This window comes from Saimiri boliviensis, chromosome 6 (assembly GCF_048565385.1).
Source record: "Saimiri boliviensis isolate mSaiBol1 chromosome 6, mSaiBol1.pri, whole genome shotgun sequence".
Classification (NCBI taxonomy): domain Eukaryota; kingdom Metazoa; phylum Chordata; class Mammalia; order Primates; family Cebidae; genus Saimiri; species Saimiri boliviensis.
Window position 1 is genome coordinate 125,948,089 of NC_133454.1, and position 15,997 is coordinate 125,964,085.

The 15,997-nt window shown below is 51.5% G+C and overlaps 1 protein-coding gene across 3 annotated transcripts in view; it reads left to right on the forward strand.

Annotated features, from left to right (window-relative positions):
• The window catches only part of DPP3 (dipeptidyl peptidase 3), a 34,964-nt gene that overhangs the window by 12,671 nt on the left and 6,296 nt on the right, over window positions 1-15,997 (forward strand). For all 3 annotated transcript variants that reach the window (XM_010348360.3, XM_003937747.4, XM_074401735.1), the window contains exons 7-16: window positions 4,334-4,464; window positions 4,580-4,710; window positions 4,783-4,841; window positions 5,922-6,116; window positions 6,271-6,383; window positions 6,743-6,835; window positions 8,479-8,541; window positions 8,643-8,767; window positions 8,878-8,998; window positions 10,344-10,523. In XM_010348360.3, coding sequence (XP_010346662.1) covers window positions 4,334-4,464; window positions 4,580-4,710; window positions 4,783-4,841; window positions 5,922-6,116; window positions 6,271-6,383; window positions 6,743-6,835; window positions 8,479-8,541; window positions 8,643-8,767; window positions 8,878-8,998; window positions 10,344-10,523 — 1,211 coding nt within the window. The remainder of the gene's footprint in view (window positions 1-4,333; window positions 4,465-4,579; window positions 4,711-4,782; window positions 4,842-5,921; window positions 6,117-6,270; window positions 6,384-6,742; window positions 6,836-8,478; window positions 8,542-8,642; window positions 8,768-8,877; window positions 8,999-10,343; window positions 10,524-15,997) is intronic.

Below are 15,997 nucleotides of genomic sequence, written 5' to 3' on the forward strand. Positions count from 1 at the left end.
AGATTCCGTCTCAAAAAAAAAAAAAAAAAAAAAAAAGAGCCGGGCACGGTGGCTCAAGCCTGTAATCCCAGCACTTTGGGAGGCCGAGGCGGGTGGATCACAAGGTCAAGAGATGGAGACCATCCTGGTCAACAAGGTGAAACCCCATCTCTACTAAGAATACAAAAAATTAGCTGGGCATGGTGGCGCGTGCCTGTAATCCCAGCTACTCAGGAGGCTGAGACAGGAGAATTGCCTGAACCCAGGAGGTGGAGGTTGTAGTGAGCCGAGATCGCGCCATTGCACTCCAGCCTGGCTAACAAGAGCGAAACTCTTGTCTTTTTTATTTTTTTTTTATTTTTATTTTTTATTTTTTATTTTTTGAGACAGAGTTTCGCTCTTGTTACCCAGGCTGGAGTGCAATGGCGCGATCTCGGCTCACCGCAACCTCCGCCTCCTGGGTTCAGGCAATTCTCCTGCCTCAGCCTCCTGAGTAGCTGGGATTACAGGCACGTGCCACCATGCCCAGCTCATTTTCTAGTAGAGACGAGGTTTCACCATGTTGACCAGGATGGTCTCGATCTCTTGACCTCGTGATCCACCCGCCTCGGCCTCCCAAAGTGCTGGGATTACAGGCGTGAGCCACCGCGCCCGGCCCTCTCTCTCTTTTTTTTTTAATGATTTGGTTTAGCACCATTTTTTTTTTTTTTTTTTTTCTCATGGACCCTCTCTAGGTCTTTGTTTTTGTTTTTGTTTTGGGGTTTTTATTTTTTGAGACAGAGTCTCGCTGTATCGCCCAGGCTGGAGTGCCTAGGCTAGAGTACAGTGGCACGACCTTGGCTCACTGCAACCTCTGCCTCCCGGGTTCAAGTGATTCTCCTACCTCAGCCTCCAGAGTAGCTGGCATTGCAGGAACCCATCACAACACCTGGCTAATTTTTGTATTTTTAGTAGAGACAGTATTTTACCATGGTGGCCTGGCTGTTCTCCAACTCCTGACCTCAGGTGATCACCTGCCTTTCGGCCTCCCAAAATGCTGGAATTAAAGGTGTGAGCCACTGCACCTGGCCCCTCTCTGGGTCTTTGCACAGTCTATTCCCTGTTTCCCATGCGGAACCTCCTCTGGCCTCTCCTTGCGCCCTGGCCACCTCTTCCCCGTCCTCTAGGCCATGCATGGACATCGCCTTCCCCAGGATCTTCCCCCATCTTCCTGTAACTGAGTCCATGCCTTTCTCTCTTCCCATTGGCACACTTAGTAGTTTCCCTAACTACAAGCTCCCGAGAGAAGGGTCTGTGTGTTTCATCAGCCATTGTCTCCCCAGTGCTCAGCGCTTGGTGGATCTGAGCATCCATCAGGGAGATGATGGCAGATGTGGGTTCAGAGGAACAGGAGTGGATCTCACTGGAATATAAGCTGGGCCCATACTTAACGTACAGGATGCAATGTCGGGCAGTGGTTGAGTGAGGCCCTGGAGCCAGGATACCTGAGTGGGTCATTATCTATTGCTGTGGAACAAATGCTTCCCAAATTTAGTGCTACAAAACTTCCTTTTCAGCAGAGCACGGTGGCTCACGCCTGTAATCCCAGCACTCTGGGAGGCCGAGGCGGGTAGATCACGAGGTCAAGAGATTGAGACCATCCTGGCCAACATGGTGAAATCCCATCTCTACTAAAATACAAAAATTAGCTGGGCATGGTGGCGTGCACCTGTAGTCCCGGTTACTTGGGAGGCTGAGATAGGAGAATTGCTTGAACCTGGGAGGCGAAGGTTGCAATGAGCCGAGATTGCGCCACTGCACTCTAGCCTAGTGCCTGGTGACAGAGCAAGACTGTCTCAAAAAAAAAAAAAAAAATCTTTTCATGCTCACAGACTCTGGGTCAGGAATGCAGGTGGAGCACAGTAGGAACAGCCAGTTGCTGGGTGACCATGTCTGGGGCCTCAGCTGGGAAGACTCGACGGCTTGTGGCCGCAGGCATCCACAGGCTCGTTCGCTCATAGGCAGCTGCTGGCTGCCGGCTGGAACCCAGCTGGGCTGTTGACCACAGTACCTCACGTAGCACCCTCTTACTGTTCATGGTAGCTGGGCTCCAAGAGTGAACATCCCAGGAGAGCCAGGCGGAAGCCTGCTCACCTTGTGTGACCTGGCCTCAGCACATACATGATGTCCCTGCCACTGAAGTCACAGCCTTCCAGCTTCAGGAGGAGGGAACACTGATCCCACATCTCCATGGGCGAAGTCACAGTTGAGCTGGACATAGTGGCTCATACCTGTAATCCCAGCTAGTCAGGAGGCTGAGCCAGGAGGATCACTTGAGCCCAGGAGTCAGATCAGCTGGGCAATCTTGCGAGATCCTATCCCAGTTTTTTGTTGTTGTTTTTTTTAAAGAGCAGTAAGACAGGAAATACTGTGGCTATTTTTGCTTGTTTGTTTTGTTTGTTTTTACGTAGCTTTGAAGTTTATTTTATTGATCAGAGACGAGGAAAATACAATACTGTGTTAGCATCCCATTGCTTCTGTAACAAATGACCACAAATTTAGTGGCACCAAACAACACAGATTTATTCTATTATAGTTGTGGAGGTCCAGAGTCTAAAAGCAAGGTGAAGCTGGGCTGCATTCCTTCTGGAGTCTCAGCAGGAACCTGCTCCCTTGCCTTTTCCAGCTTCTGGAAGGCTGCCCAGCCCCCGACTTCACTCCAGCTCCCTTCTGCTATCATCACAGCTCTTCCCCTCAGTGTCTCCCTGTGGGACTGTCGATTATGTTCGGGACGTGGCTGTCTTTTAAAATCCAATCTGCCACTTGCTACTCCCTTAACATCGCGGTGCCTTAGTTTCCCATCTGTAAAATGGGGATAATAATTTCCCCCTCCCCCCAGAGTTGGAATGAGGCTTAAAGGAGTTAATACATTGAAAGCACATGTTATATGATACATGTATTTTTGGTTTTTTTGTTGTTGTTGTTGTTTTTGTTTTGAGATGGAGTCTCGCTCTTGTTGCCCAGGCTGGAGCGCAGTGGCACAATCTCAGCTTGCTGCAACCTCCGCCTCTCAGGTTCAAGCAATTCTCCTGCCTCAGCTTCCCAAGTAGCTGGATTACAAGCGCCTGCCAACATGCCCAACTAAATTTTTTGTATTTTTTTTTTTTTTTTTTTTTTGGAGACGGAGTTTCGCTCTTGTCACCCAGGCTGGAGTGCAATGGCACGATCTCGGCTCACCGCAACCTCCGCCTCCTGGGTTCAAGCAATTCTCCTGCCTCAGCCTCCTGAGTAGCTGGGATTACAGGCATGCACTACCATGCCCAGCTAATGTTTTGTATTTTTAGTAGAGACGGGGTTTCACTATGTTGACCAGGATGGTCTCGATCTCTCGACCTTGTGATCCGCCCGCCTCAGCCTCCCAAAGTGCTGGGATTACAAGCTTGAGCCACCGCGCCCGGCAATTTTTTGTATTTTTAGTGGAGACAGGGTCTCACCATGTTGGCCAGACTGATATCCAACTCCTGACCTCAGGTGATCCACATGCCTCAGCTTCCCACAGTGCTGGGATTACAGGTGTGAGCCACTGCGCCCAGCCAGTTTTTTTGTTTTGTTTTCGTTTTTGTTTTTGAGAAAGATTTTCACTCTTGTCGCCCAGGCTGGAGTACAATGGTAAAAAATGGCTTATTGCAACCTCCATGTCCCTGGTTCAAGCAATTCTCCTGCCCCAGCCTCCTCAGTAGCTTGGATTACAGGTGCATGCCACCACACCCGACTAGTTTTGTATTTTTAATAGAGGTGGAATTTCACCATGTTGGCTAGGTTGGTCATGAACTCCAGACCTCAGACGATCCACCCACTTTGCCCTCCCAAAGTGCTGGGATTACAGGTGTGAGCCACCATGCCCAGCTGATATGTATATATATTTTTTTTGTTGTTGTTGTTGAGATGGAGTCTCGCTCTTGTTACCCAGGCTGGAGTGCAATGGCGCGATCTCGGCTCACCGCAACCTCCGCCTCCTGGGTTCAGGCAATTCTCCTGCCTCAGCCTCCTGAGTAGCTGGGATTACAGGCACGCGCCACCATGCCCAGCTAATTTTTTGTATTTTTAGTAGAGACGGGGTTTCACCATGCTGACCAGATGGTCTCGATCCCTTGACCTCATGATCCACCCGCCTCGGCCTCCCAAAGTGCTGGGATTACAGGCTTGAGCCACTGCGCCCGGCCCTGATATGTATATTTTTTAAGATGAGAGTTTATACTTATGTCTGTTGGCTACAGGGAGCCATTGAAGATCTTAGAGTAAAAGAATGCTATGGGGAAGAGCTGGCTGAGGTGTCTTACTCCAGCCTTTTCTGAGTGATGCCTTCTTTCCCCAGGGCCTTCCCCAGACTCCGAGGTGACTTCCAAGCTGAAGAGCTATGAATTCCGGGGAAGCCCTTTCCAGGTGACCCGGGGAGACTACGCACCCATCCTCCAGAAGGTGGTGGAACAGCTGGACAAAGCCAAGGTTGGACTGGCTGGGGGCTGAGGGGTGCAGGCTGGGGACGCTTCTGGGCAGCAGAGGGGGCGTGGAGGTGGGTGGGTGGCCCAAGGTTGACTGTCCCCACCTTATGGTACCTCAGGCGTATGCAGCCAACAGCCACCAGAAGCAGATGCTGGCCCAGTACATAGATAGCTTCACCCAGGGCTCCATCGAGGCCCACAAGAGGGGCTCCCGCTTCTGGATCCAGGACAAAGGCCCCATCGTAGAGAGGTGAGGCACCAGCTCCACCCTGCCCACCCCTCCTGCCCGCCCCTCCTCTACCTCTGCCCTTTTCTCCCCCAGTTACATCGGGTTCATCGAGAGCTACCGTGACCCCTTTGGTTCCCGAGGAGAATTTGAAGGTAACTTCCTCGGGTAGGGGGAGGTCAGTCACAGTCCCTTTTTCCACCTCCAAGTCCATGTTTCCAGCGTCCCTTGAGGGTTCTCCCCACCCTCCTCAGCCATAATCATAACCAATAAGAACAGCCATGGTAAATAAACACCACTTACAATGTATTGGGCGCTGTTGTAAGAAGCTTACCTATATTAACTAATTTAGGGTTCGTCATCCCATGAGGATTTATCTTAAATCCCCATGGGCATCAACATCCCCAACTGTGAGTGTCCTCAGGTGCAGCCCCCAAGCCCCAGAAGCCCCCTTTTAGAGTCGCCCCTCCCTCTCCACATGCACACCCTCCACAACAGGTGTGGGCACTGGGTCACAATCAAGGGGTGGCCCGGGAACCCTGGCTCTGAGCCCCTTTGCTGTGCTGCCTCTGGTGTCTGGTCAGGGCATAGGCTCCAAACAGACATGTGCCTCCCAAGCCCAGCTTCACCACACCGGAGCTGTGTGATCTTGGGCCAACTAGCCCAGCCTTTGAACATCAGTGTGATTAGGATGCAGACTTCTGCACTCAGTGGCTGGGAGCAGGATAGACATTGTGACTGTAGACCTGACCCGAGGCTGTCATCCCAGGCTGGTGGCAGGCTGCCTCAGACCCCACCCATGTCCCCAGGGGACCTATCTGTGAAAGGCAGGGCATCCAGCCTGAGGATTCAGCCACTTCTGTGACTGCCGTAAGCCTCTCCAGCCCCTGAATGTAGAAGATTCTGAGCATCTGCCTGCTAAAACCGAAGAGATTAGCCTGGTAGGAGGGAGAGCACACAGCCTGATGGGTCTCATGTGTGAGCCCCTAGACCCAGGCCCAGGGGGAAGGGGCAGGTGGCCCAGGGGCCTGAGTGGGAGACAGGTTTGTGCAGCTGCAGCTTTCCTGCCCCAGTCCTGACCCAGTAGGGCCCAGGCCTGGGTCACTGCTGTCGCCAGCCACCAGCACAGTGATCATATACAGTACCCATTCAGTACATGCGTGATGGCTGGAGTAGGGTGAAGTGGGAGCCCTCCTGGAACCCTGCCAAGCCACAGCCCCCTCCCTCCCCTGCAGGCTTTGTAGCCGTAGTGAACAAGGCCATGAGTGCCAAGTTTGAGCGGCTGGTGGCGAGCGCAGAGCAGCTGCTGAAGGAGCTGCCCTGGCCCCCAGCCTTTGAGAAGGACAAGTTTCTTACCCCCGACTTCACCTCCCTGGATGTTCTCACGTTCGCTGGCTCTGGCATCCCTGCTGGCATCAACATCCCCAACTGTGAGTGTCCTCAGGCCCAGCCCCCAAGCCCCAGAAGCCTCCTTTTAGAGTCGCCCCTCCCTCTCCACATGCACACCCTCCGCAAACAGCCCTGTGCCTCTTGTCTGTGGCCTTTGACCCTCGCCTCTTTCTGGTCCTCCGCCTTCTCCTCCAGATGATGACCTGAGGCAGACGGAAGGCTTTAAGAACGTGTCACTGGGGAACGTGCTGGCTGTGGCCTACGCCACGCAGAGGGAAAAGCTCACCTTTCTGGAGGAGGAGGACAAGGTGGGCACCAGTAGTCAGAGGGTCGGGGCTGGGCCTCACCTGCCTCAAGTGGACTTGGGAAGGCGGACAGCCCAGAGCAGTAGAAAGGAAAGCACAGTTTCAGTCCTGGCTCTGTCACTTCCCAGCCACGTGACCATGCGGACTTTGGAGCCTCAGTGTCCTCTTGGGTCACACTAGGGAGGCATCCCTCCCTGCCTCCTGGGTTGTTGCAAAGATGAGATGGGCTGTGGGGCGGAGCACAGCTGGCCTTCACTAAGCACGTACACTGAGCTGGGCCCATGGCCCAGGGGAGGGGAGGGTGACAGGCTCTGTGGCCGGGGCCGGCCAGTGGACAGTGCATTCTCTGCTTGTCTTGGCAGGACCTGTATATCCTCTGGAAGGGGCCCTCCTTTGATGTGCAGGTGGGCCTGCATGAGCTGCTGGGCCATGGCAGCGGCAAGCTCTTCGTGCAGGTGAGAAGGCAGCGGCCAGCCCTGGCACCCCCGCCCACAGCTCCACTCTCCCACAACCTGCCCTACCCAGCGGTGAAGCTGCTTCAGCCTCTGCCCTCGCAGGCTGTGGGTCAGGTGGGGAAAATGGCCCCTTAAGCAGAGAAGACTCTGTCTTGCCCTCTCTCAAGATGTCCCAGGAGCTCAGATGCCTTGAGTATAGAGGTGTAGAGGGACCTCTGGGACAGTTCAGCTGCCCCTCCCACACCAGGAGGAATTGCTTGGCTCAGGCTAAGGAAGCGTACCCTAAGGGTGTGACTCCAGCAGCCCCAGGACAGACGCTGGGGCAGGGGGCATCTCTGCTACTCCCATCTGAGGCGGTAGTGCTGTCTGTTTGCGCTGCTGTTCTATGGAGCCTGGGCCTTTCCAGGTATTGTTGGGAGCCACTTCTCCCCAGAGCAGCTGGCCAGAGTGGCTGGAGCCCCCTCCACGCCTACCCAGGGAATATGGAAACACAGATAGTTTTTTGTGGGGGCCTGAAAAAGCTGATTGTGGACCCCCAGCATGGAGATGACCAGAGGTGGAGTGGGGTATGGACCCTCCCCTCTGAGGGTGGGGTTCTGGGTGGGCCCTGTTCCCCAGGGATGGGCTGCTTCCCTGGATGGGGAAGGGCTGGAGCTAGATCCCAGGGTCAGGAAGATGCAGAGAGCAGCTGTTGGGGCAGCAGTCTGGTGGAACGCTTGTCCAGGCTTTATCCAGGCTGTGGCCTTGGATAAGTCAGCTCCTTCATCGAGCCTCAGTTGGCCCATCTGTAAAATGAGGTTCCTGACCCCTACTACTGTGTGGGCTGTTGCGAAGACTAAAAGTGAAGACAGACCGTAAGCCCTGGCACACAGTCGGTCCTCAGCAAGCAGGTGTTAGTGCTGAGAGACAGTGTCCGCGGAGGTTGTGTGCTCTGACTCCATCTTGGGGCTCTTAGGCTCTGAGCCTCGGTGTCCTCGTCTGTGAAGTGGGGTCATAGTAGCACTGTCCTCAGAGGGTAGTTGTGAGGATTAAAAGGATGCTGCCTGAGGCCAGGCGTAGTGGCTCACACCTGTAATCCAAGCACTTTGGAGGCCAAGGCAGGCGGATCACCTGAGGTCGGGAGTTCAAGACCAGCCTGACCAACATGGTGAAAACCCATCTTTAAAAAAAAAAAAAAAAAAAGGATGCTGCCTGAAAGATGCGTGGCACGCGGTGGGAGGGCGAGGATGATGCTGTGACCTCCTCTGGCAGAGCCAGGAGCCAGGCCAGAAGCCCGTGGTGGGCACAGCTGGGTTCTCTGGCCCACACGTTTGGGGCATCTCCCACCTGGGTCTGGAGACACCAAATCTGGGTCTTCACAGGACTTGGGGTGAGTCCCTCCCCTGTCTGGCCCTCAGTTGTCCTCTCTGTGCGGTGAGGTAGGCAGCCCTGGTTCTCACACTCCTGAGCTCTGAGGAGGCAGCCAGCGTCACAGGGCTCAGGGCCGGGCGGGTGTCAGCGTGTGGACTGACCTGCTGCTCCCGCCACCTGCTCCTGGGCTCCCGCTTGCCTTTCTGAGCGACTCTCCGGGCCCACGGATCCTGGGGCTGGAGGCCTGGACCCAGCCGGGGGTGCCTTTCCCTCACTCGCCCTGTGTTCTGCAGGATGAAAAAGGAGCATTCAACTTTGACCAGGAGACGGTGATCAACCCAGAGACGGGCGAGCAGGTGAGGGAGGCCTCGGCGGAGCCCCAGGTGCTCACCCCAGGAGGGTGGGCACCAGTGGGGCATTGGCCACTCTAAGCCTGACAGTCCAGCTCCTTTTCCAGATTCAGAGCTGGTATCGGAGTGGGGAGACGTGGGACAGCAAGTTCAGCACCATTGCCTCCAGCTACGAAGAGTGCCGGGCTGAGAGCGTGGGGCTCTACCTCTGTCTCCACCCGCAAGTGCTGGAGTAAGAGCAGCAGGGTTGAGGGGTGGGCTGTCCCAGTGCGGTGATGGCGGCTGGTGGGAGGGGCACAGGGCAGCCTCTGACCATTCGCCACCTGCCTGCCCCTCCCACAGGATCTTTGGCTTTGAGGGGGCTGATGCGGAGGACGTGATCTACGTGAACTGGCTCAACATGGTTCGGGCCGGGCTGCTCGCTCTGGAGTTCTACACACCTGAGGCCTCCAACTGGCGACAGGTGGGGCCTGGGTGGAGCCCCCAGGAGGCAGAAGGGAGCCTGCAGTGGGTGCCAAGATCAGGGTGCAAGGATGGGACCACTGTACCTTTAAGGCAGATGAACTCAGTTTAATCCCAGACTCCACTGTTTAGGGGCAAGTCACATCATTCTTGTGAGCCCCAGAATTCCTCTCTGTGAAATGGCAGTAGGACTCTTCCTGGCCACCATTCAGGGTGAATCAGATGAGGTGACTTTATTAGGACTCCTTGCAGTTGATGTACTCTGTGCCACATACAATTCATTTTTCATTTTTTGTTTTTTGTTTTTTGAGACGGAGTCTTTCTCTGTTGCCTGGCTGGAGTGCAGTGGTACAATTTTGGCTCGCTGCAACCTCTGCTGCCCAGGTTCAAGCAATTGTCCTGCCTCAGCCTCCTGAGTAGTTGGGACCAGATGCTCACACCACCATACCTGGCTAATTTTTTTTTTTTGTATTTAGTAGAGATGGGGTTTCACCATGTTGGCCAGAATGGTCTCAATCTCCTGACCTCATGACCCTCCCGTCTCGGCCTCCCAAAGTGCTGAGATTACAGGCGTGAGCCACCGCGCCTGGCTGCAACACACAATTCTAAGCGCCCTCCATGAATTAACTACCCCAGGAGGTAGGTGCTATTGTTATCCTCATTTTAGAGATGAGGAAGTTGAGGCACAAGGAGATGAAGCTACCTGCCGCTAAGTGGCAGAGCCAGTCTTCACATCCACACGATGCCTCTGGGGCCATTCGATGCCACCGCTCAGTTATGTGTCCTCTGGATGCGGGGTAAGCAACAGAAACTTTTTGACAAAATCAGATGGTTGTGGTTTGAGGAGGTGATGTAATGTCATTCAGAGTCCAGAAATATGGGTCTGAGTCCTGACTCTTCCTTTACTTGCTGTGCACCCCTAAGGAAGTCCCTCTACCTCTCTGGGCCTCTATTTTATCATCTGTAAATGGGATAATGATGCCTACTTGGTTCCACTTTTGAGCACAAACAAGGTTGTGGAGGAAGAAGTGTTTGGGGGCCCTGGAGAGGGTAGCTGCTGTCCTCAGAGGGGATCTGGAGCAGCAGGGGTCACAGTGGATGACACGGGAAGCCCAGGCACCAGGTCCTGCCTGGAAATGGCCTCCCTGTCTCCTAGGGCAGCCTACCCTCTCTGTGAGCTGAGAAAGGAGGAAGCATTGGAGGGGAGGGGAATAAGCAGTAAAGGACCCACAGGGTGGGGGGGATTGACAGTACAGTTGCCAGTTAATGAGCATATACTATAGACCAGGCCTAGAACCGAGCACTTGATACAGGCTGCAAATGTCGTCTTTCCCCCGCCCCGGCAGGCCCATATGCAGGCCCGGTTTGTGATCCTGAGAGTCTTGCTGGAGGCTGGCGAGGGACTCGTTACCATCACTCCCACCACAGGCTCTGATGGGCGCCCAGATGCCCGGGTCCGCCTCGATCGCAGCAAAATCCAGTCTGTGGGCAAGCCTGCCCTAGAGCGCTTCCTGCGGAGACTTCAGGTAAGCAAAGGCCTCTCACCTGGGGGGCCCCCACCAACCTCTCCAGGGTTACTGAGTGTTACCATGTGCCAGGCACAGAGAATAAGCTGTGAGCAGTTTCTTATGCTGTAGTGAGGAAAGGTAGCCAGTAAACACGTAAGCACATCGGGTGGCTCACGCCTTTAATCTCAGCACTGTGGGAGGCCAAGGTGGGTGGATCACATGAGCTCAGGAGTTCGAGACCAGCCCAAGCAACATGGCAAAACCTCATCTCTATAAAAAATTCAAAAATTAACCAGGCTTGGTAGTGTGCACCTGTAGTTCCAGGTACTCTGGAGGCTGAAGTAGGAGGATCATGTAAGCCTGAGAGGTCAAGGCTGCAGTGAGCCATGATTGCACCACTACATTCCAGCCTAGGTAACAGAGTATGACCCTATCCCTAAAAAAAAAGAATAAGGACATCTTTTAAGAATTAAGGACATTAAAAAAAAAAAAAAAGAATTAAGGACATTTTTGGACAAACAAAACCAGTTAACCATTACTAAACCCTCAATAACAAAACTTCTTCAGGATATAATTTAGGAAAAAGAAACAGCCCCAGAGAGAAGGTTTGATAAGCCATAAGAAATAGTGTAAGTGAGGCTGAATGTAAGGTTACAATATGAACAATTGGTGTACAATATGTACACCAATAAAAATGCTCAATTTGGCTGGGCGTGGTGGCTCATGCCTATAATCCCAGCACTTTGGGAGGTTAGACTCCTTGAGTGCAGGAGTTTAAGACCAGCCTGAGCAACATAGACCTCATCTCTACAAAAAATTTTAAAAGCAGCCAAGTGTAGTGATGCACATCTGTGGTCCCAGCCACACAGGAGGCTGAGATGGGAGGATCACTTGAGCATGGGAAGCAGAGGCTGCAGTGAGCCCTGATCACGCCACCACTCTAGTCTGGGCGACAGAGCTAGACTCTGTCTCTAAATGAAGAAAGATAACGTATTAATCATAAGTTACCATAAAGAAGGTGCCAAGTTGGCCGGGCGCAGTGGCTCAAGCCTGTAATCCCAGCACTTTGGGAGGCCAAGGCGGGTGGATCACGAGGTCAAGAGATCGAGACCATCCTGGTCAACATGGTGAAACCCCGTCTCTACTAAAAATACAAAAAATTAGCTGGGTATGGTGGTGCGTGCCTGTAATGCCAGCTACTCAGGAGGCTGAGGCAGGAGAATTGCCTGAACCCAGGAGGCAGTGGTTGCGGTGAGCTGAGATCACTCCATTGCACTCCAGCCTGGGTAACAAGAGCGAAACTCCGTCTCAAAAAAAAAATTGCCAGGCATAGTGGCAGGCGCTGGTAATCCCAGCTACTCAGGAGGCTGAGGCAGGAGAATTGCTCAAACCTGGGAGGCAGAGGTTGCAGTGAGCTGACATCATGCCACTGCACTCCCTCATGGGCAACAGAGTAAGACTCCATTTCAAAAAGTACAAGTAAATTAAGAACTTTTTTTTTTTAAGTAAAGAAGAAGCTGGGCACGGTGGCTCGCACCTGTAATCCCCAGCACTTTGGGAGGCTGAGGCAGGCAGATCACGAGGTCAGGAGTTCAAGACTAGCCTGACCAACATGAGGAAACCCTGTCTCTACTAAAAACACAAAAATTACAATGGCTCATGCCTGCAATGCCAGCACTTTGGGAGGCCAAGGCAGGGGGATCACAAGGTCAAGAAATCAAAACTATCCTGGCCAACATAGTGAAACCTCATCTCTACTAAAATATAAAAATTAGCTGGGCATGGTGGTGTGCATCTGTAGTCCCAGCTACTCGGGAGGCTGAGGCAGGAGAATTGCTTGAACCCGGGAGGCAGAGGTTGCAGTGAGCCAAGATCGTGTCACTACACTCCGGCCTGGCACCTGGCGACAGAGCAAGACTCTGTCTCAAAAAAAAAAAAAAAAAACTCACAAAAATTAGCCAGGCGTGGTGATGCAGGCTGAAGCAGGAGAATCACTTGAACCCGGAAGGCAGAGGTTGCAATGAGCCAAGGTCACGCCATTGCACTCCAGCCTGGTCGAGGGAGTGAGACTCTGTCTCAGAAAAAAAAAAAAAAAAAATGAAGAAGAAAAGTTACCAGAAAAATAAGCAAAAATGAACAGAAGAGGAAAATGAATAGCTCTTGACCGAGATCACCAGAGAAGATGTTCAACCTCGTTAGTAATCAGGCAAGCTCAACCTAAGCTGCATAAATTACAATTTATACCCACCAGCATGGCAGAAATTAACAACTGCCAGCATCTACTTGGTAGGCTGAGCAATGAGTACTGCATCCACTGCGCTTCTGGAAGGCTGTGTTGCATAGGAATTTCAAGAAACAGTAGCATCATCTCTTAAAGTTGAGCATTCCTGTCACCTACACGGAATCAGTTCTGGGAAAACTTAGCTCTGTTCCTCAGGAGACATACTGGGATGTTCACAGCAGCATTATTAGCAAAAAGCACCAGCTGGCGCGGTGGCTCACACCTGTAATCCCAGCACTTTGGGAGGCCAAGGCTGGTGGATCACCTGAGGTCAGAAGTTTGAGACCTGCCTGGTTAACATGGTGAAACACCATCTCTGCTAAAAATACCAAAACATTAGCCAGACATGGTGGGCTATGCTTGTAATCCAAGCTACTTGGGAAGCTAAGGCAGAAAAATCACTTGAACCCGGGAGGTGGGGGTTGTAGTGAGCTGAGATTGTGCCACTGCACTCCAGCCTGGGCAAGAGCGAAAATCACATCTCAAAAAAAAAAGCACCAAATTACACATCAGCTGTAGAAGAGATTGTGTGTTTTAAGCAGAAGACTACACAGCAGTGAAACTATAGCTTCATGTTTTAGCACAAATGAATCTCAAATGTAATCCAAGCAGAAAGAGCAAATCAGAATATATACAGTTCAAAAAGCAGCCAAGCCAGGTAGCCCATTCTTATAATCCCAGCATGTTGGGAGGCAGAGGTGGGCAGATCACCTAAGATCAGGAGTTTGAGACCAGTCTGTCCAACATGGTGAAACCCCCTATTTACTAAAAATTCAAAAATTAGGTGGGCATGGTGGCAGATGCCTATAGACCCAGCTACAGAGGAGGCTAAGGCAGGAGGATCACTTGAACCCGGGAAGCAGAGGTTGCAGTGGGCTGAGATTATGCCACTGCACTCCAGCCTGGGTAACAGAGTGAGACTCCGTCTCAAAAAAAATAAATAAAATAACAGGCAATAATTTAATATATGATTTAGATTGAAACTCAGGTAAAGCAAGGAAATTTTTTAAAAAGTACATTACCGGCCGGGCGCAGTGGCTCACTCCTATAATCCCAACACTTTGGGAGGCCAAGGAGAGCAGATCATGAGGTTAAGAGAGCAAGACCATCCTGACCAACATGGTAAAGCAGTGTCTCTACTAAAAATACAAAAATTAGCCGGGGGTGGTAGTGCGTGCATGTAGTCCCAGCTACACGGGAGGCTGAGGCAGGAGAATTGTTTGAACCCAGTGGGTAGAGGTTGCAGTGAGCTAAGATGGTGCTACTTCACTCCAGCCTGGTGACAGAGCAAGACACCATCTCAAAAAAAAGTCTATATCAAGGATAGTGGTTTCCTTAGATGGGGGCAACCACAGGGTGCAGTCAAGCAGAAGGAGCTGAACCCTGAAGTGTGGTGGTGGCTGTATGAGTGTCTGTTTTAATGTTCTTTACAGCATACATACTGTATCTTGTCTGTGTAAGAAATGTTTTATTTATTTTTTTTTTATATGGAGTTTCACTCTTATTGTCCAGACTAGAGTGCAATGGTGCAATCTCAGCTCACTGCAACCTCCCTTCCCAGGTTCAAGCGATTCTCCTGCCTCAGCCTCCCGAGTAGCTGGGATTATAGGCATGCACCACCAAGCCCAGCTAATTTTGTATTTTTAGTAGAGATGGGGTTTCTCCATGTTGGTCAGGTTGGTCTCAAACTCCTGATCTCAGGTGATCTACCCACCTCGGCCTTCCAAAGTGCTAAGATTAAAGGCATAAGCCACCATGCCCGGCTATTTTTATTTTATTTTATTTTATTTTATTTTATTTATTTATTTTTGAGTTGGAGTCTTGCTCTGTTGCCAGGCTGGAGTGCAGTGGCACAATCTTGGCTCACTGTAACCTATGCATCCCAGGTTCAAGCGATTCTCCTGCCTTAGCCTCCCAAGTAGCTGGGACTACAGGCACACACCTCCATGCCCAGCTAATTTTTGTATTTTTATTAGAAATGGGGTAATGGGGTTTCGCCATGTTGGCCAGGATGGTCTCGATCTCTTGACCTCATGATCCTCACACCTGGGCCTCCCAAAGTGCTGGGATTTCAAGCAGGAGCCACCGCGCCCAGTCTATTCTTATTTTTATTTTCCTTTTTTTTTTTTTTTTTTTTTTTGAGACGGAGTCTCACTTTGTTGTCCAGGCTGGAATACAATAGTGTGATCTTGGCTCACTGCAACCTCCACCTCCCGGGTTCAAGCAATTCTCCTGTCTCAGCTTCCTGAATAGCTGGGACTATAGGCACTGCCATCATGCCTGGCTAGTTTTTGTATTTTTGTAGAGACGGAGTTTCACCATGTTTGCCAGGATGGTCTTGAATTCCTTACCTCAGGTGATCCACCAGCCTTAGCCTCCCGAAGTATTGGGATTACAGGCATGAGCCACCATGCCCGGCCAGAAATGTTTTATTTTAAAAAGGCTAATGGTGGTCAGTGGTGGCTTACACCTATGATCCCAACACTTTGGGAGGCCAAGGTGGGCAGATCGCCTGAGGTCAGGAATTTGAGACCATCCTGGCCAACATGGTGAAATAGTAGCCAGGTGTAGTGGCAGGCACCTATAATTCCATCTACTCAGGAGGCTGACGCAAGAGAATCACATGAACCCAGGAGGTGAAGGTTGCAGTGAGACCATACCATTGCACTTCAGCCTGGGTGACAGAGTTAGACACTGTCACAAAAAAATAAAAATAAAAAGGTAATGATAATACCTGCCTTGTCTACATGTCAAATGAGATAATCAAACAAGAAAGATTAGCTTTAATTTTGTGAGCGTTTAGTCTGTGGTAATCATTGATCTGTGTTTCCCACTCATTCAGCACAGTAACTGTGAGAGAGCAGAACTATTCCTGTTTAGAGATAACAGCTCAGAGTGGTTCTGTAACTTGTCCCAAGGTCACACTGCCTGTAAATGACAGGGCCCAGCACTTTGCAGAAGTGTCTTAGTCTGTTTTGTGCTGTTGTAACACAAAAAAATACCAGAGGCTGAGTGATTTATAAAGAACAGAAATTTATTTCTGACAGTTCTGGAGATGGGGAAGTCCAAGATCAAGGCACCAGCTAGTTTCCTTGTCTGATGAAGGCTGCTCTCCCCGTCTATCCAGGATGATACCTCGTTGCCAAAATCTTTGGAGGAGAGGAATGGGAGGAATGCTGTGGCCTCACATAGTAGAAGGCAAAATGGCAAT